We start from the raw sequence: 16,241 nt of genomic DNA on the forward strand, positions 1-16,241 counted from the left end.
TCATGGTGACCTCGACCTTTGACCTTTGACCTTTGATCATCCAAATCTAAGTAGTTCATCCTCAAGTCCAAGTCAGCCTTGGTGCTATATTTGAAGAAATTCCCTCAAGGAGTTCTTGAGATATTGCATTCACGAGAATCAAATAGACAAGGTCATAGTGACCTTTGACCTATGACCACCAAAAACTAACCAGTTCATTGTTGAGTCCAAGTAGACATTTATGCTAAATTTGAAGAAATTCCTTTGAGGTGTTCTTGAGATACCACGGTTACAAGGATGGGACAGACTTACTGACAGCCCAAGAACATAATGCCTCCGGCCAAAGCTATCGCTGGCGCTGAAGGCCTATTTCCACCAGATGCGTGTTGGTTGCGTCTGCGCTCCGGCATGGCAGCGGAGCCGATAGGATTCAATTCTAGTCAATGTGTGTGTTTCCACCGGCTGCGGCTGTGCTGTGTTCCGGCTCCGTCTCAGCTCCGGCACTCCGGAGCCCTCCACAACAGATACGCAGGACTTCTATTTTTGCCTGACGCCGGAGCACAACGCAGCAATTCAGCACAGAGCAGATCGTGCGGGGCAGGAAGTCGTGCACAGAAACACAATAAAACATCCGGTTAATTTTCAAAATAAAATACACAGTGTTCACGCGGATCATATTTCCCTGTACTACACCTTGAAAACTACATAATGGGCAGAGGCAGGCCTGAAGTCAACAGGTCAGAGGTTTTCAGACGTCATTTCACCCCGCGAACACCATGGACGAGGAGATATTCATCATGGCAGTGCACCAAGATGTCTTCCGGCGAAGCTGCACCGCTCCGCACAGCAAATGCAGCCGGTGGGTATTGACGGACGGCGGAGCATGCAGCGGATAACCAGTGCTGCCGTTCCGCAACGGACACGCATCCAGTGGAAATCCGGCGTGAGGCATTACAAAACACACACACCTTTAAAAGTGGTGGCCCAGTATAAACTCATCAACCACTCTCCTGCAGCCTCCTGGGTGTCACCTCGGGGGAACCTTTTCAAATTGTGCGCAAACGTTCTCTTGGACTCAACAATGAACTGATTAGAATATAATGTTTAAAGGTCAAGGTCACAGAGACCTTGGGTCTGTGTCATTCTCGTGAATGCAAAATCTCAAGAAGGCCTTGAGGGATTTTTCTTAAATTTTTCACTAATTTTCACTTGGACTCACAAATGAACTGATTAGAAATTGGTGGTCAAGATCAAAGGTCAAGGTCACACTGACCTCACAAAACATTTTGGACATCACTCAAAAATTCATACACTGATTATGACAGAATTTCACTCACATGTCTAAAAGGATAAAATTATAAAGCGATGACATTTTATATCCAAAAGGTCAAAGGTCAACTTCACTGTGACATCATAATGTTCTGCAGAAGATCTTGTCTGGCCATTACTTAGCGTCATATCTCTGGAACAGAAGGGGAGACATTTGGTCAGATAGTGAACTGATGTGCGTGAAGCATCCATGTTTCCACAGACATGGATGTAAACTGTTAGTTCAACTTGACTGGTTCATGGAGACAAACAACCACAGGGGGGTAATTCTAATTTCTGATTGTGCTGAGTCGAGTATCAACTTCACCACACAGTTTGATTTCAAACTGGTATGCTTAGGAGAAATATCACAAAACAGTACTAATAGTGTTAATTTAAAACAATGACTTTAAAAGATCTTGAACCTAGCATTTATTTGGTGTATTATTATTAATTACCAGCTTCTAGTTTCATTTAAATCAACCCTATCCTCTTCTCCTCTTCAGTGTCAGCCACAGCGTCACATCCACAACTGAAGCACTGATGTTGGTCAAATGTTTGACTGTCAGTCAGCGAGTCACATCTGTGGAGCTCAGGTATTACTGTTTTTTTGTTGTATCATGGCAGTCTGTTTTGTTGTAGTGCAATAAAAAGGAGTAATTCTCCTCACTTTGTTATTAATTAATATCTGTCACTGATAATGTTTTTGTTAAACACCGTTTCAAAATCTTCTTCAGGCCTGAGACTGAAGCTTTCATCCATTTTGACAGTGTGAAATCAGAGCAAGCCAGCTGCAGGTCTGTGATCAGCAATCAACATCTTAAGTGCACTGTCTTCTCATATAACAAAAAAAATGTGTGGGTGTTTGCTTCAACAGACTGTGTAGATTCTTCTAGTCTCTGTTTCCGTTTGACTGTCAGTGTGTGTGGTTCAGTATGATCATAAAACTCTGCCGTCTACAACAACTGAAAATGGAGAACGGAGGCAAAAATGGCAAATTCTGCTGCCTTTTTTTGCTGCCTGAACTGCTAAACGGGCAGCACACATCATGTTAACCACCACAAAACAAAAAAACCCCAAAGATTTTATGGCACATAAGAAGCAGGTCATGATCGTTTACAGATGAGTGACTGATTCTCTTATTATGAAGTGTCAGTTCGAAGTTCATTTGGTGGAGCTGTTTACTCTGCATGTTGTGTGGCATATTTTTCTTGATCAGCAGAAAACAAAGAAGTGCTTTTTCAGCAAAAGAAAAAGAAAAGACAAGCGTGACCACACCATTAACCGCACCTTAATGCCCTGTCTGTCTCTCTGTCTGACTGACTGACTGTTTACACACAGGTTAACTCATTGTAGCCTCAACAGTGACAACCTGGAGAAACTGCTCGAGATCCTACAGCAGGGTCCTCAGCTGTCTGACCTGGAGTATGTGTAACCCACAAAACTCACACACAAACCAAGTCTCATGCATTAGCGTACACCCACATACTATGCATATCTACTGGCATCAGTACTTTTTTACACACTGTTGGTTTGGATGCTTTCCTTTGACTGCAGTTTGTCAAGTAACAAACTGGGAGATGAAGGAGTCAAGCGTTTCTTGGATTCTCTACAAGAGCTTAAAATCACCAGCTACGCAAAGTAAGATATGAAATACTGATGTTTGCAATTTTCAGTTCTATATAGAGAAAGCCAATACATAGTTATCAGATGTTTTTCTATTACTCTCAAACATCAATATGGGAATGAACAACAAAGGTCACTCACAGTATGTAGATGGAGAAAAGTTGGCAGTAATCTAGAACATATAATAGTAAATAGGTTAGATATAAAAAATGAAAACACTTTCCTGGTCTTCAATGTGTCTTTATCCACAGTTTGAGCAACAATGGCCTGACCCAGCAGGGGCTGTTGGAAGTGGCCAGCACACTGTGCACCTCTAACAACGTCTGCAGTGTGGAAGTCAGGTGAGTTTGTGCAGTGTGGATATCGATGAACAAAGAGCCAAGAAAGAAATCAATTAAATTAATTCATGAAAGCATGAAAAACTGCAGAATTAACAAAGTATTCCTCCCTGTCTGTCTTTTTGTCCATGGCCTCCACTTTCTGATGTCTGCTGGTAGTTTGGAGGAAGAGGAGAGGTGTCTCATCTGGTTTACACAATATGAAGGTTGTGTAAAAACGCTGAGGTAGGACAAAAATCCAAAATTCTGATAATACAAGTTACTAGCACAGGTAGCACCCCACTTAAAAAATACTTCACCCCCCAAATGCATTTGTGAAGAAAGCTTTGTTTTACTTGCATGTGGAGAAAGATTCCAAAAACTGAAACAAATCTCGATCAGTTTAAGTCATAGAGGTCTGTATTTAACGAAAGCAAAACTATTATCAAAACATCCGTTGACAAATGTTCACACAGCTCATGCAGTGTGATCCAAGTCTCATTTATCAAGCAGTATGCTTGGTACTTCCCGAACAGACAGCCCTTTCAAACGGGTAACTGAACTGAAAGTGAAACTTATTTAGGCTCTCTTCAAAGCCAGACTCTATGGACAAAAACAGTAAATTTACTTTACCGAGTCACCTAGTCTACTTCTGCCTTGCACTGTGGTTTGTTTGTGTTACTGTGTGACTTCTGTAAATCTGAGCAAACCCTTTAAAACTCCAAAGTTACTCAATAGCAGGCAAAAACTAACTGATCGAGGCAGAAGACCTGCAGTTTTTGTCAATGGAGTCTGGCTTTGAAGACAGCATAGACAAGTTTCACTTTTGTTAAGTTCCCTGTCGGAAAGCGCTGTTTGTTTAGGAAGTACCGAACACACAACTTGATAAACGAGACTCTGATTATACTGCATGAATTGTATGAGAGCTTGGTAACTGATATTTCCTGATATAGCTTTGCTGTGTTTGGTCATCTATGACTTAAACTCATCATGAGTTTTCTCCATTTTTGGATTCCTCATTCACTTTGGAGGAATGCAAGAAAAACAAAGTTTTCTTTGCTAATTCAATGTAACATGAGGTGAGTAACTGATATGCCAATGGTCATTTGGGGGGGTAAAATATTCCTTTCACTAAACTCATTGTGATGACCTAAATACAGTTATAACTGCACACATTCTTCTGTGAAATTTCTACACAGTTTAAACCTCAATAATTTATATTTCAGCACAGGACACATTAGAGGTGTCAGGTTTCCTTTCCTTGATCTGCCCTAAAAGCATGTTGCCTGCTCCCACAGTAGCAAACATTGACAGATGGAACCAGACCAGAACAATCAGCCAAGACAAGCACAAAATGTCACCATATGTCATCATCACACGGTGCCACTATTAATGTTACAATAAGTCAGAGCAACACTGCTGTTTGATTTTTTACATTTATACATCTCTCTTCTTGTTGTCTATCAAAGTAATTTAAAAGTTTCAGTGCACATGGCATTTATCAGTTAGGCAGTATGTACCTTTGACCTACCTCCTCATGTTTTGAGTTGTTATTTGTTTGTTCTTCTTCCTCCAAACTTTTCTGCCTGTCTGCCAGTGTCAGAGAGAGCAGTTTGGAACGTGATCATCTGGTCAGATTAGCAGAGATCGTGTCTACCTGCCCCAGTCTGACCAAACTGGAGTAAGTACACCTCTGTCTTCAAGACCACTTTATACTGTAGTTTATTTACAACTTTACAACTTCAGCTTTTGAGGAATTGAAGGAAAACAGATATCATATTTTTATGTAATTGCTTTAATGAAAACTCTTTGTATTATGAAAGCCTCTCAAAACCCTCTGATTGTAAAGCCCCTTGATGCAAATTTGTGATATATGTTACTGGGCTATACAAATAAAACTTGACTGAAGAATTACCCTTTTAAACAAGGTCTAAACAATGAGACCTAAGGTGTTTGTCTTTCATTCAAGTGACTTATTATTAGCATTATTGATGTCTTTCTTGACAAATGTAATGAGTACTGAGCTTATAGAAACTGATCAGAAGGACATCTACTGGTGTGTCAGAATGTCCAGTGTTTATTTTATTACTCTGTGCTTGGTCCACAGTTTCAAGAACAATTCCCTGCAGTCAGACTGGATTGAAGACTTTGTGAAACTGTTTAACAGCAGTCAGAAAGGATTCAGTGTCAGGTAAGAAGGACTGCAGTAGATTTGGTTGCTTGCAGAAGTTTGGACACCCCTCGTCAACATTTCCTTTACCGTGAATAGCAAAGCAAGTTAAAGATGACCTGATTTCCAAAAGGCACTAAATTAAAGACTTTTTCACGCCACTGTAAAGCCTGTGTCGTTGTGTGGGAATCATTCTGTGTTTCTTCCACTTCAACGCTATTGACTTACTAATCTAAAAGTAAGTTGTGTCAGTATTCCCTCTTAAATTTTCAGTGATGGAGCTCTTAGGTTTGCTTTTTCTCAGCATACAATCCATATTGTTTCTTAGTCTTGGCTAAACACATCTCTGTTTCTGTTTAAAAAGCTTATAAAATGTGTTGAACTGCTGAATTATATTGCTGAAATACTGACCTGTATCACACTCTCTCTGTCTTGTCAGTATTGATGAACGTTGGATCAGAGCTGAGGAAGCTGTCAGGTTGGTGTGTCGTTGTCTGGACGTCAGCAGGAACATACAGACTATCAGGTGAGATACGCAAATGCATGCAAATGAACACACACATTGGAAGACTGTACACTCTTTGTAGTGAACACATATTCAAACTCACTGAAGAATGTCCCACAGCACCACATGTATGTTGTTATGTCTTACAGTGCTATACACATTTACTTTGCAGGGTTCACCACACCACACTACACCTGTCTTTGATGAGGTCCACTGAACTGACCTCAGTCAGGTAAATACATTGACACTATAATACATTCATCTTTTATTGTGGGGAAGTTTATATGTGCTTCACTTTAATCTAAACTTAAAACAGCGGGATTTTTTGACATCACAACTTGTTTTGAAGCCAGTTGAATGATGTGGAAACATTCTCCTCTCCTCCAGCCTCGTGGACTGTGCAGTAGAGGGGTACCAGCTTGAATCTTTGAAGAGCATCATCCTGCGGTGTCCTTTACTGACAGAGCTGGAGTTAGTACTCTCTATTTAGTTTTCCCTGCATTGCATATATGGAGATAGAAAGACAAAAAAGAAACTAAGAAAATATAAACAGTGTTTCTCTTAATTGTTCACAGTTTCTCCCACAACAGCCTGGGTATAGAGGGAGCTGAGTTTCTCTGTTGTGTCCTGCCCTCACTGCCACATCTCACTGCTCTCAGGTGAGAGCTTTTTTCCACATTTGTCACTCTTGCCTGTTTTAAAGTTCTAGAGTGATAAGCAGCTAATTTGTCTTCTGTAGTATTGGGTCCAAAGAGGCTTGTGTGACTGTGGTTGAAAAGCTCTCTGAGGCCTTGCTGCAGGCTACAGCCATTGAGTGCCTAAAGTAAGCAACACATACACAAACACATTTCATTATTTGTTGGGTGTGTTTTCATTTTGGAAAAAAAACTGTAGCACTGCATGACAGGGTTAAATTTTACAGATAGCTAGCACTTTTTTATCTTATGTTCATAAATTATAATGAATTTTTTTCTCTCTCCCAGTCTATCAGGTCATGTGATTAGTGACACAGCAGCTCTGATTATGACCAGAATGTTGCCCCGTCTGAGATCACTCAAGTAAGCATTTTAACATCCAGCAGATTAATATTTTTGTAGAGTAGTTTGAAGTGTTTATTATTTTCACAGATCAGTCACCACTATAATATATATATATATATAGATAGATATATATAGATATAGATATAAAGTGCTTATAATGTTGTACATACTTAAAGGAACAGTGTGTAATGGGGATTTTGGGGCATCTCGCTGTGAGGATTACACATTTCAACCTGCTGAGACTTCTATTGGTTAGATTTCCTTCAGTGTTAATTGTTCAGGAGGTTTTCACTGGGAGCCAAATTATCTGCAGAGGTCTCTTTCTCTCCAAAGCAAACAGACTTGGTGATTCAAACCAGTAAAATACTGAATAAAGCAGTTCCACATGACAAATCGGTGCTTCTCTAACAAGCCCAGTACATGCTAACGTGTGCTCACCTTTTTTTCTCTTATAATTTAAGATCCAGGTGTTAAAAAGGTTTTTACTGGGAGCTGAATTATCTGCAGAGGTTTAGTCCTCTCCAAAATGAACTAACCCAGTGATTTAAATGAATAGAAACACTGAATAAAGTAGTTTCATGTTCAAAAAAGTCAGTGTTTTTCCAATGCAGTTTGTTCCGCAAGGGCTGCTAACTACAAAAACGCAAAAATGCAAATGGCCCTATCTAGAACCAGTGTTTGGTTTGTTCATTCGGGGCTACTGTAGAAACATGACAGTGTAACATGGTGAACTCTGTAAACGAGTCCCTATGTAGATATGAATGTCTCATTCTAAGGTAAAGCAAACACAATAATTATTTTTTACAGGTGATAAATCACTAAAGGAAACATACTTATTGTATTAAATTATATTCCAATTCTGCCAGTATATCCCCCTAAATTCTCCACTCCGGACCTTTATGAGATTGTGTAAAAATGTGTAAATATTAGACAATGTTACCATTTCATTTGTCTTCTCTAGTCTGTCTCATTGTGTGTGGTCAGTGGCGGGAGGGCTGCAGCTCGTTCAAAATCTGGGAGAGTGTGACGTTCTGGAGGGCCTTTGGTAAGACATGCACACACATGCATACGCATGAACATCTGTACAATAATGTCTAACTACAGATAAAGTGGCTTCGATCATGTCTTGAAGTTCTAAGAAGGCCCACGTGTCTTGTCCCTTCATGTGTCTGTGTGGATTTGTGTGTTTGTGTTTCCACGTGCACCCCAAGTCTGGACTCCTTGAAATTGAATGAGGAGAGCACGATGTACCTGGCACAGGCACTAAGGAATATCAACTCTATCCGCAGTCTCAAGTAAGAAACATGATCTGTTCTGCTGTAGCCATTTTATCACTTCTGACCTTTCCAAATAATTCTTAAGACTAACAAGTATAATCTGGCCTCTTTATAACTGCTCATTAAGTATCTGTATTTATTTAATATGAAGCTAAGCCTGCCAAGCTATTCCAAGCAGTCTTTCTATCTACTGCTCCAGTCATACACATGCACTCTACTCAGACATAGCCAGTGCCATTCTAATAATCTGGTCTATTTATGATTCGTTCTCACCATCACTGCCAAAGCCACTGCTCACATTGCAGCCACTGTTGCCGCTGCTCTTCATACCAGCTTGTCATCAGCTGCACATGAACTTCACATACATGAAGGAGGTCTGATCCCACACACCCCCCATCGGAAGAAATTACCATTCCCTGTTTGCTCATAGTGCTAAGTTGTAAAGTCTGACTCAGTGATGAGCTGCAAGGTCAGAACTTAGACTGCTGATGTCAATGCTGTTTACACAGTATATAAATACATATCATACTTTCGGAGACATCCACTTCTAGGCTGGCACCAATAAAACTTTCACAGAGGATCAGATTGCTTAGCTGAACACTAAAAGTGACTCTGTTTTTTCATTGTGTGTGTGTGTGTGTGTGTGTGTGTGTGTGTGTGTGTGTGTGTGTGCCAGGCTGAATAAGATTGCCACAGTGATGGGACCATTAGGAGCAAATGGTTTGCTAGATCTCCTGGCTGCTACAGAGGGACTCAGACAAATGGAGGAGATAGAGTGAGCATGCTGCACATAAGCAGTTGTGGTTGACCTCATGTCCGTCTTCATGGAAGACAGCTGTCATCAGTGTTGTTGGATGTGTTCTTTCTCTTGTTCCAGGTTGGAGGGCTGGAGGATGGCTGATAGAGGAATAGAGCAGCTGACCAGACTGCTTCCTATCTGGAAGGAGCTCAAGAAGATCAGGTAGGCAGGAAGATGGTATTGGCAAAAAAGGGTAGATGAACCCCATGGTAGACACTTAACAGTACTGTATTTTCTTTTATCAACAGATTGTGATTTATGTGTCATGTTTAAAACTTTTGGATACCCATCTTGTCCGTCTGGTGTGTCGCTATGCATATTCTGATAATACTATACCTCTATGCTGGTGACAGTCCTGGCTAGAGGCATTATGTTTTCGGTTTGTCTGTCTTTCCAGCAAAATATGAAAAATGCCTTGAGGGAATTTCCTCAAATTTGGCACAAATGTGGCACTTGGATTCAGGGATGAACTGATTTGGTGAAATTTGGTGGTCAAAGGTCACTGTGACCTCACAAAAAATGTTTTTTAGCCATAATTCAAGAATTTATACAGTAATTATGACAAAATTTCACAGAAATGTCTACTAGCGTAAGATATATATTTTTTTATATTTTTTTATCCAAAAGGTCAAAGGTCAACTTCACTTCACTAATGTTTTCTGGCCATTATTCACTGCTATAACTCAGGAACAGAAGGGGAGACATCTGGTCTGATACTGAAGTGGTGGCACTAATCTTTGGTGCCAGCCTTGAAACTGTGCTGTTATGTAGATCAGGGGTCTTTAATGTTTGTCAGGCCAAGGACCACTAAGCTGAAAGAGAGGGACCTTTAACTATATGTATTGTATAAAATTGTTCCACTGCTGAACATTTGACCGTTTGTTAATTCAGACACTTTGGTGCTGTGAGGAAAAGCTCTGCTCTTTATCTGCCTCTCGCACTGCGCTGTCATTCTGCTCTGATCGATCGATCAGCTGTGTGATCGGCGATCACATCGGGGATTACACACATTTGTTTTTCCCTGTGTGAGAAAATGCATGTGTGGGGTGCAACATGTGACAAGTGTCAATTACATGAGTGTCACTGTCAGCATGTGAGAATTTGCAGCCCTGACAATACAAGATTGTTCAGCTCTGTTACTGTCGCAGTGTTCTGGCGTGAGATTTGCCTTGGTGTCATGAGAGCATGAGACAGAGCCTGAAAGTGTAAGCTGGCCACCCTGGCCTATAGTAACATGTCGGGTGGCCTAAAGCGTTATGTAAAAACATTCCCATTTATGGTGCATAGAATATGAAGCTATTAAAATAATAATTACTGACAGAGTCATATACACCATGTTTGTCTCTGAGGTAGACAGTATGTCAGACTTTACATTATGGCTCACAAGAATGTCCATACACTTGGAGTAATAATACAGCTAATCGGCCAATATGTTTCAATAGTACATAACTGTTAGCACGGGTGCTGCACACTGATTTAGCATTAGCTAACTCATAATTGTACATGGATCAAGCTTGCCTGTCATCAGTTTTGTATACTGTATACAGGCCCTTAGCAACACAGTTCATCTTTGCAGCCATTTTATTTTTGGTGTATGCTCAAGGCGAGCTACTCCATTGAATGGAATGAATAGATGCCATGTTGGGATCTGGTATCTAGGCATTATTATACATCTATGACCAATGTATCTTTGCTAATAATATGTTGTATTCATGTTAATGAGTATTTTCATACATATTCTAATATGAAAATAAAAATAGAAATGGGTGGCCTCCCCATGGCAACTCAGAGGACACCCTAAGGGCCCTGGACCCCCAGTTGAAGTCCCAGAGTGTGGCTCTTCTGTGCTGCTGGGTTTAAGATGTGTGTGAAGCGTCCATGTTTTAGAATTTGTTGCGTCTAACTGTTTTCTGCTGTCATGGCTACATGTGAGTTTGGACAGACATGGATTTAACTGTAACTACAACATGACTGTTTTGCAGAGGCATACAACCCTGAGGTGGTAACTGTAGTCTATTGAAATTAAATATATATAATATTATTTACTTATTTCTCTGTAATGTTAGATCTGTTATTACTCTCTCAACTTTATTTTACGGACATATACCTCATCCATGTTATTTTAATCCTGCAGATCGCAATTGTATGGTTCTTGATGACAACAAAGACTTTGTTTAGTTTTCAAAAAGAATGTCTTAGGTCCCGTGAGCACACTTTTCTTTGTGTCCACTGCAAACTATTCATGCAGCAGTCATCTACAAGACAATATAAGTGAAAAAAGATAAAAAAAGATAAAAGTCATGTATTCATTAAGCAAAAACAAATAATTGCTATTTACTTTTCTAAATGTTTGAAATGATAAAATAATCTGCTGCTTAGGTGTTTTTAGATGACCTCAAGAGTACAGATATGCTGTACATAAAGATCATAGGCATAACTTTGATCATGCATGTGTGAGATATGCTGTACATGAAGATCATAGGCATAACTTTGATCTGCATGTGTGAAGCGACACCCACTTGTAACATATCAGCCCTTTTATTGGACTGTCATCACCTTGTTTATGGGGACCAGCTGTTTCCGTTAGCAGCAGATTTCTCTTATTCAAGTGTAGGACTCACAGCCTCAGAGTGTGGCCATCATCAGGTGTTGCTGTATGTATTTACTCCTGACGTGTTGTTGTGGTGCATGCATATCTTTTATAGTGTGTTTTGGCTGCAAATTGCTTCATGGTTCCTGAAAACATCACTATATGTGTAGCACCATCTAGTGGTAATATTAAAGAAGACACTTTAGGAGCAGTCTGCCTGTGATGAATTATTGAAAGAATGCTTATTTTACATTTAATGTTGTGTATGTGCGAATGTCTCTGTCTTCCAGTCTGTCAAAGAACCTTATCAGCGACCAATCAGGAGACAAGCTACTGGAAGCTTTGAACATCTGCAGTCACCTGGAGGAGCTCCAGTAAGGACATGATGGCATTTTTTATATGCACCTCATTCTAGTAGATAGTGTTGTGGAAAAACAATGAAACAGCTTGTCAGAAGTGAAAATTCTGTCATGCATTCATTTTACATTTGCACTGCTTGTGCGGTATGTAGCATTCAAAGAAAACAAAGGGGACTGATTAAGACAGTAGTGTTGAAAATCTGTTTACATTATTATTAGCGCAAAATCAGTTAGTGTGCTCCAGTCCCCATTTTGCTATCCAGGAAATGAGAAACACCTAATTCATCCAAACTCTGTTTTAAGCTATATAACATTTTGGTATAATAAACACTTTTTTTATTACAACATGTAAAGACTATTAGTCCTCAGAGTAGTGTTCTTTGCTGGGAGAAGTTTAGTTTTCCATATAAACATTTCAGCTATATTTTGTGTTATACATACCGAACAAAAATTTAAATGCAAAACCTTTTTTTTTTTTTGCTCCCATTTTTCACAGGTTTAAGTTTTAAGGTTTTTTTGATGCACTCAGTAGGTATATTTCTCTAAAATTTTGGTCACAAGTTTGCAACAAGCTGTTGCCTGTGAGCTAAATGTTCATTCACTACCATAAGACGTTTCCATTAATTTAGCAGTACATCCTCTCACAACCACAGACCACATGTAGCCACAGCACCTTGGGACCTCCATATGTAAGGCTGGTTGGATGTACTGCGAAAATAACGGAAACGACATTGGAGATGACTATGGTAGTGAAATGAACATCGAGTTCACAGGCAGCAGCTCTGATGGACATTCTTGCAGTCAGGCAGTATGCCCCCTCAAAAGTTTTTGAGGGTGATTAAATGGTACACTTTAGAGTGGCCTTTAACTGTACCTATCCTAACACACACCTGTGTAGTAATGATGCTGTTTCTTGATATCCATGATTTTAGTAGTGTAGTGTTTTTAAAAGAACTTTTCTGAGCTCCAGTGATTTTACTCCCTCCTTTTCTGTTCAGGACCTTGTGAATACTTTTAAGCACTGCAAAATGAACACAAGCCCTGGCCCTGACAATATTGGCAGCTGTTTGCTGATGCACTGTGCCTACCAACTGGGCCGCCCTAAATCCCTGAATGATTACAGACCAGTTGCCCTGACCTCACTAATAACAAAATCACTGGAAAAACTCATAAAAAAGGAACTTTTAGGCAAAATTGAACATCTTCTGGACCCTCTGCAATTTGCATATCGCACCCACAGGGGGGTGCAGGATGCCACCATCACTCTTCTTAACCTCATACACAAGCATTTAGAGGGCAGCAAAAACCATGCCAGACTTTGGTTTGTAGACTTTTCCTCAGCGTTCAATACGATTCAGCCCCACCTGCTGGTGGAAAAGCTCACCGAACATTTCAGGTTGGACTGTAACATTGTGGGTTGGATCTTGGACTTTCTCACTGACAGTTCTCAGAGGGTTAGAATAAATGAGCACATATCAACACTATCAAAAACATCAACTGGATCCCCACAAGGCTGTGTTCTCTCTCCTCTCCTTTATATCATGTACACAAACAACTGCCGTAGTAAATTTGACAACCATCATAATGTTAAATTTGCAGATGACACAGTTATTGTGAGCCTGTTAAATGACACTGAAATGTCACATGGTCCTGTTTTAAATGAGTTTTTAAAGTGGTGCACTGAAGCCTTTTTGGAACTGAATGTCACAAAAAAGGACATGTGCATTGATTTTAGACACAACCACCCTGCCCCTGTAAACGCCACTGTAAATGGAGAAATTGTGGAGATTGTCGATTCGTACAAGTACCTGGGCATCATAATTGACGATAAACTGACTTTTGAGGAAAACACCGACATGCTGATCAAGAAAAGCCAGCAGCGTCTGTTTTGTCTAAGGAAGTTGGCAAAGTTCCAGGTCAAGTTCCAGGCAAATCCCTGATGACAGTGTTTTATAGATCTTTTATTGAGTCTGTTGTCACCTTTTTTTTATTTGCTGGTTTGCATCACTCAATCTGAAACAGAAAAACTCATTAACCAAGATAACAAAAGTCAGCAGTAAAATCATTGGCACTCAGCAAAAAAACCCTTTCAGAACTGTACAATAACCAGCTATCAAAGGAGGCAAAATCCATCATGTCCGACAGCACTCACCCCATGCATTCAGAATTTAAGTTCCTGCCCTCTGGTTCCCGCCTCAGACAACCATTAGCCAAAACTAACAAATACAAATTCTCCTTCATACCCTCTGCCATCTCACTGCTTAACTCTGTACAGTACAGGTAGCATCATCATTAGTTCACATTTTATACAAGTATGCGTTTTTATTTATTTAGTTACGACTGATTTTATGTGACTGTTGCCTTGTGTGTGTCAACCTTGTTGTTGTCATTGTTTGTTGTTGTTGTTTTTATTGCTACTGCGGCAGAATCAATTGCCCCTCGGGGACAAATAAAGGTCTTGAATCTTGAATCTTGATATGTCACACCTGTCAGATAGATGGATTATTGTGGAAAAGGAGAAGGGATCACTAACATGAATTTTTACAAATTTACAACCAAAATTTGAGATAAATATTTATTTTGAATGCATGAAAAAGTCTTAGATCTTTAACTTAAACCTCTGAAAGATGGGAGCAAAACCAAAAGTGTTGTGTTTAATTGCATTTTTTTCAGTGTATTGTTGTATTGTGTGTATTTTTGTTAAAGAGAAGAACATAAATGTTTGCATATTTATATAAGAACAGAATATAAACATTACTTTGTGCTTTCTTACAGTCTGTGTAGTAACAGCCTTGGTGATCTCACTGCTGCCAGGATGGCCCTTGTTCTGCCGTCTCTGACACACATCACTGTCTTGGAGTAAGTCACACACATTCAAATTTCTTACTGACATTTATTACAATTGTCACACTTGTCCTGCAGTTTATGTATTTTATGCACTTGTGTCTCCTCTAGTCTTTCAGACAACAGTGTTGGACATGAGGGGTCAGTGAATCTGTCCAAAGCAATGATGCACATGAAGAACCTCACCAAGATTCAGTAAGACTCTTAAGCTCCTCCTGCTGTTTAAGGAATCACAGCCCGGGTGGATGATGGCTGATTATTAACTTAACATGTTTCTGTTTCTTTTGTGGTCTGTCAGTCTGACCTCTGTTGGGACTTCAGAGCTGTGTGCTGTAGCTGCCAGTCTGGCCTGCTGTCCCCTCATACAGGATGTGGGGTAAGATATAAATGATCATATCATACATTGTCAGGGCATTATGATTAAGACAATTTTTACAGGCATCACTTAGGTACCTCCTTAAATGCTCACAGAACAACATGAGTGGGCTATGTGCAGTTTACTGGCATCAAATAACATGCAACACGTTCCTCTTGCCCTCATGGAATCAATCAGAGGCAGCAAAGTAGGCTATTTACTGTGAGTATAACCAGGGCACTTTAACATATACATTTGCACTAATGATCACTAGCAAACTGTGTTAACAGTGTTGATCTCTTCGGGGGCAGTGACACCGTGGGGTGCAAAATAAAGAAGGCTGTTGTTTTTGCAACAACGGTTTCATACACTGATTCTCTGGTAAAGCTTTGTTTTTAGATCCAGAAAGGTAGCTCGCTGTCATTACTGCATATAATTACAAAAAAAGGACGGCCATACCCGACTCAGAGTTACGTCAGTGGAATCAGATTTGGCTGTTCAATGAAAATATTCAGCTGTTGGTTCTTTTTTTTCCTTGTAGAGTTTGAGAGTTTGAACAGGGTTCAGCGAGACGTTCAGTGTGACAGTGACATTCATGTAATATAGTAAATAAGTCAAGTTAGCCATCCGAGCTAATGCATGCCAACTATGCTAATGATGGATCAGAAATGTGTAACAACATTTTTTGCCCACACGGTAAATCAAACAAAGCCAGTGTCTAGGGGTGGGAATCTCTAGGCACCTCACGATTCGATTCAATTCTGATTCCGAGGACAACGATTTCGATTTTAAAACGATTCTTGATTCTAAAATGAGCCAATAATAAAATTTACACTAGATATTGAAAAACATTATTGTAATAAAGCTGGGAATACATATCCAGTGCATACAAACTGTATTACTTACTGTGGTTGAAATGACGACGCTCCATCATTCTCCGGTCCATCCTCCTCATCCACAAATTTCAACGGGACTCTCCTGAATCAATCAATTCAATCAATTTTATTTATAAAGCCCAGTATCACAAATCACAATTTGCCTCACAGAGCTTTACAGCATACTGCATCTCTCT

General features: G+C 39.9%; 1 protein-coding gene across 3 annotated transcripts in view; it reads left to right on the top strand.

Annotated features, from left to right (window-relative positions):
* nlrc5 (NLR family, CARD domain containing 5) overlaps positions 1–16,241 on the top strand; it is a 58,831-nt gene that overhangs the window by 36,386 nt on the left and 6,204 nt on the right. For all 3 annotated transcript variants that reach the window (XM_033635812.2, XM_078168211.1, XM_078168210.1), the window contains exons 30-51: positions 1,794–1,883; positions 2,025–2,084; positions 2,629–2,712; positions 2,845–2,928; positions 3,165–3,254; positions 3,411–3,476; positions 4,828–4,911; positions 5,338–5,421; positions 5,840–5,926; positions 6,078–6,137; positions 6,293–6,376; positions 6,481–6,564; positions 6,645–6,728; positions 6,889–6,963; positions 7,907–7,990; positions 8,157–8,240; positions 8,899–8,997; positions 9,100–9,183; positions 11,902–11,985; positions 14,746–14,829; positions 14,926–15,009; positions 15,113–15,190. In XM_033635812.2, the coding sequence (XP_033491703.2) occupies positions 1,794–1,883; positions 2,025–2,084; positions 2,629–2,712; positions 2,845–2,928; positions 3,165–3,254; positions 3,411–3,476; positions 4,828–4,911; positions 5,338–5,421; positions 5,840–5,926; positions 6,078–6,137; positions 6,293–6,376; positions 6,481–6,564; positions 6,645–6,728; positions 6,889–6,963; positions 7,907–7,990; positions 8,157–8,240; positions 8,899–8,997; positions 9,100–9,183; positions 11,902–11,985; positions 14,746–14,829; positions 14,926–15,009; positions 15,113–15,190 (1,797 nt within the window). The remainder of the gene's footprint in view (positions 1–1,793; positions 1,884–2,024; positions 2,085–2,628; positions 2,713–2,844; positions 2,929–3,164; positions 3,255–3,410; positions 3,477–4,827; positions 4,912–5,337; positions 5,422–5,839; positions 5,927–6,077; positions 6,138–6,292; positions 6,377–6,480; positions 6,565–6,644; positions 6,729–6,888; positions 6,964–7,906; positions 7,991–8,156; positions 8,241–8,898; positions 8,998–9,099; positions 9,184–11,901; positions 11,986–14,745; positions 14,830–14,925; positions 15,010–15,112; positions 15,191–16,241) is intronic.

Source organism: Epinephelus lanceolatus, chromosome 5 (assembly GCF_041903045.1).
Source record: "Epinephelus lanceolatus isolate andai-2023 chromosome 5, ASM4190304v1, whole genome shotgun sequence".
Classification (NCBI taxonomy): Eukaryota; Metazoa; Chordata; class Actinopteri; order Perciformes; family Serranidae; genus Epinephelus; species Epinephelus lanceolatus.